Genomic DNA, 15,948 nt, shown 5'->3' on the forward strand with positions numbered 1-15,948 from the left:
TCATGACACTTCTGGGGTTTCTTGAAGCCTGAACGTGTTTCTTGGTGGTAAAAATGTTGAGAAAGGCTGTTTTAGCCCTTTGAGGTGTGAAGAAGATAGGTTTGAACTTATCCAGAGACCCTCAGGTCTCCACAGCCGAAAAAACAGGCTGAATATAATTTCTGTTGGCCTGTTAAATAGAGCATCAGTGCTCTGCAGAGCTCTTTATCTTTTCCCTTGCTTAGTAGAAATAGGATAATTGTGCAAAACAAGCAAAAACATGCAAACTTCTTCGTTGTCATAATGTATACAGATTTCAGCACCCAGCATTATTCTTGGCACAGAGTCTGAGTTGCTAAAACTGAATGTTTTGGAGGCAGGCCAGAGCTGTGATTTCACAGTGGATGAAAACCAACCAGAAGTATTATCTTCCCTGTCCAGCTTCGATAGCATTCTGTGGCACCAGGAGAGATTGCAATAAACTAGGAGAGTAGGAAAAGAAGAGTTGGTTCTTATATGCCACATTTCTCTACCTGAAGGAGTCTCAAAGTGGCTTACAGTTGCCTTCCCTTCCTCTCCCCTGTGAGGTAGGTGAGGCTGAGAGAGCCCTGATATCACTGCCCGGTCAGAACAGCTTTATCAGTGCTGTGGCGAGCCCAAGGTCACCCAGCTGGCTGTGGAGGAGGAGTGGGGAATCAAATCCGGCTCGCCAGATTAGAATCCGCCGCTCTTAACCACTACACCAAGCTGGCTGTTTGATTGCAAGGGAGCTGCTCCAGAGTAAGTGCCTTTAAAGGCAGATGCCATTAATAATTTGCTTCTTTAACATGCAAATGTGGATTTATGCTCAGTTTTAGAGGTCCTTGTTTTCTTCTTCAGTAGTGGTCCTTTGTTCTAGATTGCTGGACTGACTATGGATGCCTCTAGGGGGTCAGACTAATCCAGATGCTGTGATAAACATCAACAGGTTCTCCCCTGCTTTGTTATGGTAAATAGCTGACATCAGGGTATGATGCCTTTTTCTCAGTGGCAAATGGAAGTTCAGGATGGGGATGATTAAGTATGCAAAACAGTATGAGATGACAATGACATTTTTGCCCATTCTTGTACTGCAGACCCAATCTGCACCGACCCTTTCCTATGTTTCTGTTTTATTATTGTTTTAAAAAATCTTCTGGGAGATTTTCTTATGAATTTCCAATACTTTCTTCCAGCTATAAAAATGGTTTACAAATTATTCACTTGTGAGGTGCTCTGAAGTATATCATCTTTTAAAATTGCTTTTATTCTTCTTAATTAGTTTACAGTTCATACCACTGTCTGGTTCTGTCTGATCACTTGCTCAACTGGATCAGAATCCCTGAAGGATGTCAGTCCTGGGGATCCTCTAGAATTACAACTCATCTCCAGTCTACAGAGATCAGAAAATGGATGCTGCGGAGCGGGGGTGGGGGGGCTCTATGACGTACCAAATGAGGTTCCTTTCTTTCCCAGCCTTGTTGCCCAAACCTCCAGGAATGTCCCAACCTGGACTTGGCAACCACAGAATCACTGTACATTAAAGCATGCCTTTCCCTCTCCAGCTATGTGAATAATGGGGGCTTCTCATAATATGCTGGAAAATATTCACAGTTAAGGCCCGTTATGGACAAATGTGGCTAAAAGATCTCATCCAAGTTCTCTACATTTTGTTGTCGTTGTTTAAGTTAGCAGGGTAAATAAGTCAGATATGCACCCGCTGTATTTTAGGACAAAGGACTTATTTAATGAACAACATACTGTGGTAGTGCAGAGGAGAGATAGAGATGGCATCTGTCTACATGGCTGGCTAGGAGAGAGAGAGAAGCTTCCAAGAAGCAGGATATTGCCCCTAAGAGTAGCAATCTAGAGACAGACAAAAAGCAACACTTAACAGGAGAGAAAGGTCCTGAACTCACTATCCTAACTAATGGTCTTCTTGCTGCCCCCTTCAGGCTCTTCTTCTCTTCTTCTCTTTGTACAGCTGACATTGTCTCTTCCAACAGTTTAGACTACTGTCAACTATAGCTTCCTATTTGTGCTGAGGCCTAGTGAGGCCTACTATATGAGTGTTGGGAAGAGATTGTTGCTTTTGGGGGGGGGCACAGAATGATATAAATGATTCTGCTGCTTACAAAACTCGGGGAAAGTGTTCATTAAAGCTACCTCGGATCATGACTCTTGTTCTTTGTAAATCACTCTTCTAATAGTGAGTGTTTCCTTTGCATGGGAGCCAGAAAAACTAAAGCCAGACCTTCACATTTGGCAAGCACATGATTATAAGAGTCCTCTGCAGTTATTTCTGAAGTATGAAAAGTGATTTTGTGCAATTAATCATAAATGTGTGCAGAGACCAATGTACATACTTATAGGAAACCATGATTCATTCACCTCACTGCCCTAAGGTTATGCTGTTGGGCAATTTTGGAGCCCTTGGGGCATTTGCTCCAGTGTCATTGGGTTGTAATATGTTGCATTAGAGCTGGTGCAGTTCCCAGAAGGGTTCCACAATAGGTTTTGTTTTGTTCAAGAATTAGTTTTTCTCACCTGGAGTTATCAAGTGCATCTTGTGATTTATTACAAGTACTACAGGCTCCGCCGGCAGGTGACTTGAAATTAGAAAATATAGCTATTCCATTAAGACCGAGCAAAAAAATGGTTCTGAGGAATGTGTTTATTTATACCCCCTTGGCTCCAACCTGATGTGGGGGGGGGAGAGAAATCCCTCAATATGGCATTTGTTTTAGTTTCATAAACTCTAATGAAGTAAAGGACAAACTAGAACCAGGGGTAGCCAAGCTGTGGCTTTTCAGATGTTTATGGGCTACAAGTCCAGTGAGCCTCTGCCAGTACGAGCTAGCAGGGACTTATGGGAGTTGTAGTTCATTAACATCTGGAGAGCCACCGCTTGGCCACCCTTGAACTAGATGGTCTGTTTCTCAAAAGGTAAGTTCAGGTTTGTTATAGAGGTTACATTAAACATTGTCCCCATCATAGCTCCTTGATGAATATAGTACAAAGGGTTGCCAGCACCATTTCTAGTGTCCACAAAGTCTTTTTAGAAATTGAGTGGGGCTAGGTGGGGTGTTTGTCCCGATTGGTCACTGGAGATTTGATTGGCTGGGCAATTTTTAAAAAATTGCTATAGCAACATCTGCTAGCGGAGCACGGGACTCTTTGCTATGTGAGTGAAGGTAAATTGGGGCAACCATTTTGTGGCCAGCTTCAGCTCCATTAGTAGCCATTTTATGGCAAATGTTTTGTGGTTGTGCAGTGCCCATTGTGCTGTGTCACAATTGGGAAAGTGCCCATAGGTGAAGTGTGTCTATATGGTACGTGATTGTATGTACAGTTCTGCAGGGCCTGTAAAATGGGGCTCTTCCCCCAAGGAGCCTATAAGGATGCAGATGCTGTTTTAGATTTTAACAGTTTCAACTTATGTTGTTTTATGTGATATGCACCACCCTGAGACAGCTGGGCTGAGGGGACAGTCTTATAAATCAAATTATTATAAATAATAAAAGAAGGCTTTGGTTGGGGCCAGTGAACTGGTGGTGGTGGTAAGAAAAAGAAGAAGACAAAGACGAAGAAGAAGACGATGGCGACGAAGAAGAAGAACACAACGAAGAAGAAGATGATGAATAAGAAGAAGAGCTGGCTTTTATACCCCACTTTTCACTGCCCCCACTGAAATGCCCATAGGAGATCAATTAGGCAGAGTCTAAGTCTACCGGGATCAGACAACATGGTTTTAAATGTTTTAATAATGGTTTTGCTAAATTTTAGTTAGAATAATTTTTATTGTACATGTTATTTTTCCCCCCATTGTTCACCACCCTGAACTGCTTGCAGGAGAGCAGGATACAAATTTAATAAATAATAGCAATCCAGAATCCTCAATGAAGAATCTTGGAAGCACATGTGAACCAATGTCTTATATTAAGCTGCTCATACAGATGCACTTGGTTGTGAGCTAGGACATATTGTATGTAGGGTTGCCAGCTTTGGGTTGGGATATACCTGGAGACTTTGGAGGTGGAGCTGGAAGTAGACAGGATTTAGGTTAGGAAGGGACTTCATTGGAGTATAATGCTATGGACACCAAAAGAAATGCCTATGCAAATAGTGGCTTGAGATATAATAATTTCTACAAATGCTGTTGTCCAAAGTCTTTTATGTCACAATGCAGGGATGAAGGGATGTATTCCTCTCTTCCCCAATCTGGGTTTGCCAAACACATCTGCTTTGTGTGCTGTTAGTTTAGAAGGGGAGAGGAGAGAAAAGTCACCTTCTTGCTTGTCTTTTTTCCCTTCTGGGGCTAATAACAGTATGTGGGGCAGTGGTGATGGTGGGGAGTGGCTTCTGGGTTTTTATTCTTCGTGGTTTTTAATGCTTCAGGGTTTTATTAGTTTATTTTTATGGTTTTTTTAAAATAATGATTTTATGTTTTATGATTTTACTTTTTATGTTGTGAGCCACCTTGAACAGACCTCTGAAGTGCCAGTATATATATATCTTAAATTAAATAAATTAATTCAGAATAGACAATACTGGAGCATGGATTTAAAGGCAGCTATTTTGATATTTGTAATAGATGGAAGGACATGTTAAAAGTTCAGAAGGGCAACTGGAAATATTTGGTGAGCTACCTCGTCCCTCCATGTGTGCATGTGTGTGTTAAAGACTCCTCTATTGTTAGACCATTTTGTTTTCTATCAGGGCATGTTATTTTTATTGACTATCAATTTGGTGGATGCGTTTCCCCGTTAGGTAAATGTATTAAGTATCAGCTGTGAAAATGGGAAGTATTTTTTTAGATCCATCCAGGTGGTAGCTAGCAGAGTCCAATCTGTTTTGTGATATTAATTTTAATGCAACAAACAAGTTTAAATCTCATTGCCAAGTACAAAATTAAATGGTGGCATAAATTGCCCAGTAAACAGGCAGGAAATCTTTCTGTTCCATTTCCGCTGCTTGGCAGTCGGTCACTGTGTGAAATAATCATGAAAATTCAAGAGAGAACTCCGACAGGCTTTATTTTCTGTCCTGCTATTCGGAGAAGCCTTGCGCACAAAAAAGTGCTTTGCATTTAGCACCGCAGTCTGTTGACTTTAGATTTATCTTGATCCTCTGATGTTGGATAGAAAGTAACCCAGGCCTTGAATTATTGAACATGTATGAACATATGAAACTCCCTTTATACTGAATCAGATTACTGGTCCATCAAGATTAATGCATTCTGGTGTGAAATAGCTTTCCAAGCAGTATTCTTCAGGCATATAAAGGACTTACCCAACACCTGATACCCAAGTTCTTTTATCTGGAGATGTCAGACGCTATTGAACCATGTTACTTTCCTCCCTTTCTTATAGCAAGAATCAGATATGGCTCCACCATGAGGTAAGAATCATAGAGTTGGAAGGGGCCATACAGGCCATCTAGTCCAACCCCCTGCTCTACGCAGGATCAGCCCTAAGCATCCAAGAAAAGTGTGTATCCAGCCTTTCCTTGAAGACTACCAACGAGGGAATCTCACCACCTCCTTAGGCAGCCTATTCCACTGCTGAACTACTCTGACTGTGAAATTTCCCCCCCTGATATCTAGCCTATATCGTTGTACTTGTAGTTTAAACCCATTACTGCATGTCCTCTCCTCTGCAGCCAACGGAAACAGCATCCTGCCCTCCTCCAAGTGACAACCTTTCAAATACTGAAAGAGGGCTATCATGTCCCCTCTCAACCTCCTTTTCTCCAGGCTGAACATTCCCAAGTCCCTCAACCTATCTTCATAGGGCTTGGTCCCTTGGCCCCAGATCATCTTCGTCACTCTCCTGTACCCTTTCAATTTTATCTACGTCCTTCTTGAAGTGAGGCCTCCAGAACTGCACACAGTTCTCAAGATGTGGTCTGACCAATGTCGTATACAATGGGACTATGACATCTTGTGATTTTGATGTGATGCCCCTGTTGATACAGCCCAAAATGGCATTTGCCTTTTTTACCGCTGCATCACACTGCCTGCTCATGTTTAGTTTACAATCCACAAGTACCCCAAGTACTCGTTCACACACAATGTTACCTAGAAGCGTATCCCTCATCCAGTAGGCATGCTTTTCATTTTTCTGACCCAGATGCAGAACTTTACACTTATCTTTATTAAATTGCTTCTTGTTCTCATTTGCCCATTTTTGCATTGTGTTCAGATCTCGTTGAACTCTGTCTCTATCTTCCGGAGTATTTGCCAGTCCTCCCAATTTGGTGTAAGAGAAGATCGTGTCCTTGTGTTTCTTCCTTGAAGAAATAGGCCTGTGGTCGGAGGGTGCCCTTGGCCCCAGGCTGACTGCTGGAGAAGCAGGTAGCAGCAGTGGCCAAGAGTAACTTCCCCCAAATTTGACTGCTTAGACAGCTGCATCGTATCCTGGGCAAAAAAAGATCTAGCCAGTATGATACATGCCCTGGTTGCATCAAAACTAGTGTGCTATACATTGGGGTGCTCTTTAAAAGTGTTCAAAATGCCAAGATATTGACTGTTATAGGAACCATAGCTCTCAAAAGTAGGGTTGCCAAAACTTGGAGATTTTGGGGGTGAGAATGGAGAGAATGGGGTTTGGACAGGGGAGGTATCTTAGTGGAGTAGAATGTTATGGAGTCCACCCTCCAAAGCAGCCATTTTCTTCAGGGGAACTAATCTCTGTTGCCTGGAGTTGAGCTGTAATTGCAGGGGATCCCCAGGTCCTACCTGGAGCCTGGCATCCCTCACTCAAACCTTGACCCATCTACACTGGTTTCCAGTCGGTTTCAAGGCACAGTCCAAGGTGATGATCTTTAAAACTCTGTATGCACTGGGAGCAGAATACCTGAAGAACTGTCTACTCCAGACTTTCTCTACTTTTTCACTGTTGAGAAACCCCTGAAACATTCTTCAGGCTTTGAGAAACCCCAGATTATGCCAGAAGTGGCATAATCGTGCAAAATATGGTTGGGAAATAGAGCTGTGAACACGCCCACCTGGGGTCCCTCCCCACCATCTCCAGGCCCATCATTGGCCATTTTGGAAGGGATGGGAGGGTCAACATGACCATATATGGTCATACCACCCAATAAATATTTAACCAATATAAATATACTCCCATCCATTTGGGAAACCCTTCCAGGGCCATCAAGAAACCCCAGGGTTTTGCAAAACCCTGGTTGGGAACATCTGGTCTACTCCCTTATGTACGTACATAACTGCTACAGTCATCTTTTGAGGCCCTGGTTCAGGCACCTCTGCTTTCCTGAGATTAGGCTGGTAGAGGCAACCCTTGAAAGGGCCTGGTCAGTCATGATACCTACATTCTGGAAGTCTGACCCCTTTTGTTGCCAGCCAGTGAAGACTTCTCTATTTCTATTTTCTATTTCATCTGGCATTCTCTCAGTGGGTGGGCAAGTAGTTGTGAATTGCCAGCGTTCTGCAGGGGGTTGGACTAGATGACCCTGGAGTTCCCTTCCAACTCTATGATTCTATGAAAAATTTTAAAAGTTAGCACAGCACTACAGCCTTGCCAGGAAATAAGTGCTGTTGAATTCAGCAAGGCTGAATGAAACCTTCAGGATTAGGCCATGTCTTATCATTAGCTTGCCTTTCCTCTGTGTCAGAATCTCATTGCATAGGTCTCTGTAGACTCCTGTTATTTATTGCTGCTTTGATGCTTTCTCTCAGAGTTTCCTGGCTTTTGCATGTCTTTTGAAATGCTTTTTCTTTCTATAAAGTCTCTGACAAAGCTCCCATAAAACTTCACTAGCAAGCCATTTATGCCAACAATTCATTCATTCTCAGTCTTTGATGGAGCACATATTGATTCCTTGTCTTAAGGAAGACTAACATTTTTCATTATAAGACCTTGTTTTCACTGGTTTATAACATTGCCCAATTTTTGGATGGAGCCCAAAGAACAGCATGACTAGTTCTGGGCAATCAAGAAAGAATATTTCTCAAATATCTGTCAAAAAGCAGTATCCAAGCCTAGTCACATGGCAGGAAAAGCTGAAACTTAGAAGGGATTTGTCTGCAAAGAAAAGTCATTGTAAATTCTGTTACCGGTATCCAGATCCCCAAAGGTGCCTAAAGTAGCTCCTTAACACCTTGTACTTCATTTTCTTTGTGCTTAAAAATTCCAAATTAGAAATTGTGATAGTTCTTTTGGAGGAGTCACACTCAAATACTAACCAGGCCAACCCCGCTTAGCAGCTAAGATCTGATGAGATCTGGCAACCTGGGCTACCCAGGTCAGGGCTCAACCTTTATTATGCTGGCAGAGTTTAAATTTGCAAAGAATAGTCAACCTTTTTCTCTGTTTACCATTACTGCCTATTCAGCAAGTATATTTTTCCATTCTTCTAAACAGGGACAGATGCCGAGTTTCCATTTTGCTGCACAAATATTTCTAGCCACTGTCACCATGCTGGACTATCTTTTCTTTAAAAAATGGTAATTTGTTGGACAGAATGCCTAATAGTATACTCTTGGCTTCCATTGGGAATTTAAACTTTAATATTCTGCATTTTTTCATGTTTTTCTTATTAATATGTTTTTCGCTTTCTAATATGTCTACCATATAGGTAAGAAGGTTCCATCTGTGTCTTGACATTTCTAGTGTCTGGGCTTGCCACGGCACTGATAAAACTGTTCTGACCGGGCAGTGATATCAGGGCTCTCTCAGCCTCACCCACCCCACAGGGTGTCTGTTGTGGGGAGAGGAATGGGAAGGCGACTGTAAGCCGCTTTGAGCCTCCTTCGGGTAGGGAAAAGCGGCATATAAGAACCAACTCTTCTTCTTCTTCTTCTAGTATTTTCCTTGTAGTATTTATGCCCCAATGTCCCTTGGAGTTACATATCATCTGAAAAACATTTTGAGCCAGTTTTCTCTTGGTGTCTGGATGACTGGAAATTTGATATTTCCCCCCCCCCCCATAGTTGTTTCTATTGTTGCATAGATATCGGTTCTTTTTCTCTTGTTTTCTTCCGTTTCTAGCTGGATTAAACTGATATATAGTCATCATAGTTAGAATTGCAAGGGGGATGAGAGGGGTAGGCTGGAAAACTGGAGAATTTTGGGATGTAATTTGGGGGGTACAGGGACCTCTGTGGGGTACAATACCATAGGATACTTTCATATCCTGATTTACCTCCTCAAGGCAACTAAGAAAGCCGCAAGAACTACTCGAACGCAAAGACAACCCAAGTGTCCAGCACCAAGAGAAAAAGATTATACTGCTTTGTATGGGTGGCAGCCCCTTTTAAACGAGGCATGGTGTGGGTGCGTAATTCCAGGCATGAGCTCTTTTGCCTTGCAGGTACTTGGGGAAAGGAGTGAATGGAGATATAGGTTCTTGAGGTTTGGCCCTTCTAAAGCCTTGCCAAAGTATCTGGGCACCGAGAGCTCAAAGTGAATGGCGGCCTAGAGCTATAATTCTGTAATTGCCATTGGCTACTTGGATGCTTCCCTTGAAACACTCAGTATTTGGCAGCTTCTGAGAAAGGAAATCTGAAGAAGATGGACCATTGGTCTGAATTACCATGGCAGGCCCCAATCTTTAATTAAATGATTGATGTGCTACCAGTTCCAGATGAGCTATCTAGTTTCAGTGCACTGTTGGACAGTGAATGAGGCATGGAATTGCAGAAGGAGAAGATGTTGGGTGCAGGGCGGAAATCAGAAGAACAGCAACAACAACAAGCCTTTAATAGCATATAAAAGTACAATAGAGCCTCTTGTGGCGCAGAGTGGTAAGGCAGCTGTCTGAAGCTCTGCCCATGAGGCTGGGAGTTCAATCCCAGCAGCCGGCTCAAGGTTGACTCAGCCTTCCATCCTTCCGAGGTCGGTAAAATGAGTACCCAGCTTGCTGGGGGGTAAACGGTCATGACTGGGGAAGGCACTGGCAAACCACCCCGTATTGAGTCTGCCATGAAAACGCTGGAGGGCGTCACCCCAAGGGTCAGACATGACTCGGTGCTTGCACAGGGGATACCTTTACCTTTAAAAGTACAATATAAGGAGGAAAAGCGCAAAAGGATCCACTGCTATACAGAGCAAACAAAGGCAGAAATCATGCTTTAGAGTCGGACAAAATACATTCACGATCTCTCATGGCAAGATATAAAAACTTTGCAACTGGTTCAATTCTATCAGGGTTCTTCGATGTCAAAAGAAACTGAATCTTAAGTTCATCCAAATGAAGTTCTCTTTTACACAGCGGCGAGTTAAGGAATTTAGCTCGGATTGAGAAATAAAATGGACAATGGGAAAAAAAAGAACGTATGTAATTGATTCTATACAGCATTGTCCACAGGGGCACAACCGAGCTGAATGCGGGATTTGTTGAAATCTCCCATATAGCACAGCAGACGGTAGAGCATTAGTTCTAGCTAACGTAAATGCTCTGCACTGTTGTGGGATGATAATAAGAACAAATGCAGCTTCTGTAGGCTTTGCTTGACCAATAACATGCTTGCTATTTAAAAGTGAATGCAGAGGCTAATTTGGGCAGTAGTTATAAAAGCAAGCGTCACTCTTATGAGCTTTTATTCACGGATTGCCATACAACTTTTACTATTATGGCTAAATCTGAGATACTTTATTCAGGGCTGAAAAATATGGTTCCAGGCATAGGAGTAGAGAGATAGAATTTTATTTCTCACGGAGTTTGTTCATACTATCAATGTACCTTTACTTATAAAGAGGGAGCTACTTTGAAGAAGAGAACCATTTGAGGACCGACTGTGGCTCAGTGGTGTGAAAGTCCAGCTGGTTGCTCCCAGTAAGCAGACTGTTGAAGAAAATGTCTTTATTGAAAAAGCAACGATGCTAACATCTCAAAATCCTTGCTAAGACTAAACACCTAGGAACCGTTGCTCTGTCAGCCTCCAGCTCCCCAGCATCCCCTGCCTGCTCAGTTGGGTGCTGAACTCTCCAAATGCCACCCCCTTAGCCAGGCCAGAAAGATATAACTGGAGAGCCAGATGTGCTTCTTGAAGAAGCCCCGCTGCAGCTCAGCCACAAATTCTCTACTTTGCATGCAGAAAGTCCCAGGTTCAATCTCTGGTATCTCCAGTTTAAAAAAAAGGCCAGGTTCAAGTGGGTAGCCATGTTGGTCTGAAGAAGCACAACAAAAACAGTAGGTGATATGAAAGATTTCTACCTGAGCACCTGGAAAGCTCCTGAGCGGACAATACTGATCTTGATTGGCCGATGGTTTGATACTCTACAAAACAGCTTCATGCAAGTTTCAAGAATGACTTGCACAAGTCAGTCCATGACTGAAGTGTGAGGTCGCCTCCTGTGAAGACTCATTACCTCTTTATTGTCTTGGAGATCTCAGTTTCACAAAAGAATTTCGTTTTACTAATCAACATTTTATTGCCCATTACTGCAGGCACATGTTCTGGGGAGCTGGAGCACAGTTTCTCCGAGCCTGTTTGTTCTGTTCAGCTTTTGCTGCATTATCCTGCTACTTGGTCTGTATCAATTGTCTTCCCCTCTTTTTTGTAGCCATTCATTTCCCACCCACCTTCTATTCCTGCTTTGATCACTGAATCCAGATGGCTTTATCTGTCTCTGGGGGGGGGGGTGAACCGCCTTGGTGTAATGATTCGAACATCATACTAGTACCTGGGAGATCTCACTTTGCCATGGAAGCTTGCTAGGTGATCTTGCACCAATGACTCGCTCTCTCAGCTGAATCTACCTCACAAGGTTGTTGTGAGGATAAAATGGAGGAGAGGAGCTGCTCTGGATCTGCATTTGAAGAAGACTTGGTTTTCATACCCTGCTTTTCTCTATCTGAAGGAATCTCAAAGCGGTTTACAATCAGTCTCTCTTCCTCTCCCCACAACAGATACCCTGTGAGCTAGGTGGGACTGAGAGAGCACTGACCAGGGACTGCTTCTGTGAGAACAACACTATCAGGGCTGTGACTAGCCCAAGGTCACCCAGCTGGCTGCATGTAGAGGAGCGGGGAATCAAACCAGATTAGAAGCCGCTGCTCTTCCCCTCTACACCATAACCACTATACCAAGTGAAGCATAAATAAAATGTTTAAAGTATTTGTCTATAGTCTGGCTGGTGTGTACATTTCCTTTCTGTGTCTACTGTATATATATTTGAAACAAACGTTTTATTCTTCAAGCTGCTTCTTATTTTTTAAAAAAAAAATGATTGTAAGTAACTTCAAGAGCTAGAAATGTAGGATACACGTTGCAGAAAGCCTGTCTGGGTGGATATTGTTTTGTCTGTTTCCATATGTACAGCTTCTGGCATAATTATTAACTCAGAACAATTGTAGTTTTTTCCCCCCTAAGTTCATCTGTCTCTTATGAGCACATAAAGCCCATCTTCCACTGCTTCTAATTTCATGCTGCAGGAATCAGGAGGATGCATTGTAGGGTTGTTAATATTTTGCAGAAAAGGAAGGGAATCCCATGGGAAGAACCCACACAGTCCCATTCTGGCCCTTTTGGAGAGATGGGATATGAATTGAAATTGCTTTACTATCCATGCGGGCAGCGTCCTCATAAGAGAGCCCCTTTGCTTATGAGTCATGGGGAAAAGAAACCTGTATTTTCTCAGATATTTCAAAATCTAAGTATCTAATGTTATTGAAGTCCTGTTGTTTTCAAGGGTGTGAGTTTAGGTCTTGATTAGGTTGCTTAAATGGGGGGATGTCTTCTTACCCCCTACTTTGATTTTCTTGTTGTTATTTGAAAGAGGGGAATCCCTTATCCTCCCCCGGCCTTGATTTTCATGCTGTTCCTTGATTTTTCTTCTGATCTCCTGCCAAGAGGAGAAACTGGAGTGTATTGCTTCGCTTGTTGCCTGGGATGTAGCAAAATAACTTCCGGTGCGTTTTGTAGACAGAAGAATGGCAATAATTTCGCACCACATTTCAGTCTGCGAACCTGACTCTTGGGCCACCCGTCTTGGGGAATGTGTATTGGCTTACAATTATGTGAAGAACCCATGAGATGGGACGGCAAACTTGATGCAGAGACCTTTTAGTTCTGAGAACGATGGTTTGCTTTCTCCCTTTCATCTAATTAAATGTCAGGATTAGAGCCACAGAGATCAAAATGACGGTTCTTTACTTTCAACCTCAGTCAGGAAGGAAGCATGACCCGCGGGGTCCTCGTCCCCAGGAGCTCTGGCCTCCCTGTTTCATCTAAATGTTATGGCTTTCCAGCACATGCTTTGAAGACCTGAGCCAAAGACAAGCAGATGAAACTCTTTAGGAGTGCAGAGGAAAATGCTCTCTTATTAGGTAACTGTTATTGCCTTGTTCTTTTTTTTAATTTAGAGAAAGAAATATTGCAGTGATTGGTAAATAGAAGGCTCGAAGCTACTGTAGATATACTGACATTAGAAATGGACAGGAAAATTGAGTTGACAAGAATTGTTCCTTCAGTCAGATTTTATTCTCAAGAGACAATGGTCAGTTCTGGGGAGCAGGGAGTAAACTTTGGGCGCTCTGTGAGAGAGAGAAATATCCTACAGGATGGCAACCTGTTACCTTCTCGCTAACAGCCAGCCTGGTGTGGTGGTTAAGAGTGGCAACTTCTAATCTGGCGAGCTGTGTTTGATTCTCCACTTCTCCTCCACATGCAGCCAGCTGGGTGACCTTGGGCTAATCACAGCCCTGATAAGAGCGGTCCCCACAGAGCTCTCTGGGCCTCACCTACCTCACAGAGTGTCTCTTGTCAGGAGAAGAAGGGAAGGCAATTGTCAGCTGCTTTGAGACTCCTTTGGGTAGTGAAAAGCGGAATATGTATTAAAAAAAAAAACTCTTCTAAGTTCCAAGGAGAAAATTGAGGGATAATTGTAATACGAAACTGACATCTCTGGCCTCTTTTTCTCCTCTCCGGGTGACTCCTGACTTGTATTTATGCTCTTTTAAAAAAACAAGCATCTGTTGCTATGGTAACCAGCATCCCGATGCTGGGGGAAGACTGGGAGTGCGGCCCCCTTTGCTCCGAGGAATCTCGTCGGTGCCGCGATATTGGCCCAGCCGCGCGACGGGTCTTCTGTCTGGCGGGGCTCGCCCATCCCTTAGTCCTCGGAGAGCGTCAATTCGGCGAGCGGGTTAAGCGTGCAAGAAACTAGAGCAGCCCGCCAGTGGTTTTGTCCGTGGCCGAGTTGGATGGGTGCAGGGGTCGAGGAGGAGGAGGAGACCCTTCATTTCCCTGGGCCGCCAGGGATTTCCGTGCGGGCTCCGGGCCGCCCGCGTGCCCCCATCATATTTTGTTTATTCCGGGCTTGCTCGGGGAGGAGCAGTTTGCGCGGGTTTCCACAAAGGGGCGCTGAAGCACGTTTTAATGCAGCAAAATGAATCCGGAGCGAAATATTACGAGAGAATTTGGTTGATTAAACAAGCAAAAAGGGGACGGCGAGGGGGGAAAGATGACGGGGGGAGGAAGGCGGGGGAACGCCTCTGGGGGACGGTCCCCCAGCCCGTTACTGCCCACCGCTCACCAACCGCGCAGCTCAAGCCCACGGGGGAAAGGAGCGAAGCGATTCGGGTTTGCCGGAGATCAAAGGGATGCAACTGCGCCGAGAGGAATCCGCGAGCGCGCCTGGCATCGCTCCAGCAGTTTTTGCGCGGGTCTGGGGATCCGCCTCCCCTCCCGCCCCCCTCCCGGCTGAGCCTACTTCCTGGTCCCCCCCCCCCCCCGTGAATGCTGTCTTTCAAATTCTCCCGGGAGAGGGGGGGAGAAGTGAACCCCCTTACCTTCCAACCCCAAAAGGGAAAAAAAGCCCTGCGATAGCACCCCCGCCCTCTCGCTCTCCCTCCCGCCTCCCTCTTCCTCCCCTTCCCTCGGATGAGCAACGTGCTTTGAATGAGCTTTCCCGCCCCTTATTTTTGTCTCTCCCCCCCCCCCCCCCCGCATCTTTATTGCACACATAAGGCGCTCGCCTGCGCGCACACTGATCCCCCTCTCGCTCGCTCCGGCACTCCGCTGGCCTGCGACCCGGGCGGAGGGAGCTCGGCGGTAGCCCGGGAAGGCGCGGGGCGAAGAGCGAACGAGCCAGCCCCCTCCCCTCCACGCCCCCGTTGAATACGGTCCTTGCCAGGCCCTTCCAAGGGCGCCCCGGAGAAGCGGGATCTGCTCTGGATCGTACAACATTAAGGGGGGGGGGGCTTGGCTCGTGTCTGGGATGCTCGCCCCCCCCCGCTGCTTCCGAGGCTGCTGGAGCGAGAGCGCGAGGGAAGGCGCTGCTCCGCGGAGAGGTGACTGAGGCGGGCTCGGCTCCGAGCAGGCGGTGACAGCCGAGGGGGCAGAAGGCGAGACCCCCCCAGCCCCCCCCCCCCCCCCGCGGCGGCGTCTCTCTCGGGCCGCTTGGCCGCGCACTTGGCGCCCGGTGGCGGCGGCGGCTGCATGGCTTCCTTGTACCAGCGCTTCAGCGGGAAGATCAACACCTCCCGCTCCTTCCCCGTCGCCCCCGAAGCCAGCCATCTGCTCGGGCCCCAATGCGCCGACGACGACCCTGCGGGCGGCGGCGGCGGGAAAGCCTCGCGTCCATCGCCAGGCGGCGGCGGCGGAGACTCCCGGCCCCGCTTCCACTACCAGGCGAGGCGGAGTGACGGCGAGGAGGAAGACGTAAGGCGGCCCGGGTCTGCCGCGGCTGGGGAGCAGGGGGGCCGGGGGCTGCGCACGAGGGAGGGAGGGACGGGGGGGTGGCTCCGTCTCCCGGCGCCGGACTTTCCTTCCCTCTCGGTGCCGCTTTCCGGCGGGCGTCTGCGAGGGGCTGGCTGGCCCCGCGGGTCGGCGGCTTGTGCTGCTGCTTGCTCGGTCCTGCCCCCGCCCCGCCCCGCGATTCCAGCGGGCTGCGCCGGTGCCTCCATGCGTGCGCCACAGGCCGGTTCCGAAGGAGCCTCGCTCGGGGGGGGGGGGGGCGGCCACGGAAGCGCCTGGACCAG

The 15,948-nt window shown here is 46.1% G+C and overlaps 1 protein-coding gene across 4 annotated transcripts in view; it reads left to right on the forward strand.

Annotated features, from left to right (window-relative positions):
- Positions 1-15,948, forward strand: part of DPP6 (dipeptidyl peptidase like 6) — a 479,395-nt gene that overhangs the window by 144,490 nt on the left and 318,957 nt on the right. The window contains exon 1 of one of the 4 annotated variants that reach the window (XM_077304798.1): positions 14,965-15,628. The exons of the other annotated variants lie outside the window; for them this stretch is intronic. Coding sequence (XP_077160913.1) covers positions 15,407-15,628 — 222 coding nt within the window. The 5' untranslated portion in view covers positions 14,965-15,406. Of the gene's footprint in view, positions 1-14,964; positions 15,629-15,948 lie in introns of those variants that run through there. 4 annotated transcript variants of the gene reach the window in all.

The sequence above is a fragment of the Paroedura picta genome, chromosome 11, assembly GCF_049243985.1.
Source record: "Paroedura picta isolate Pp20150507F chromosome 11, Ppicta_v3.0, whole genome shotgun sequence".
Classification (NCBI taxonomy): domain Eukaryota; kingdom Metazoa; phylum Chordata; class Lepidosauria; order Squamata; family Gekkonidae; genus Paroedura; species Paroedura picta.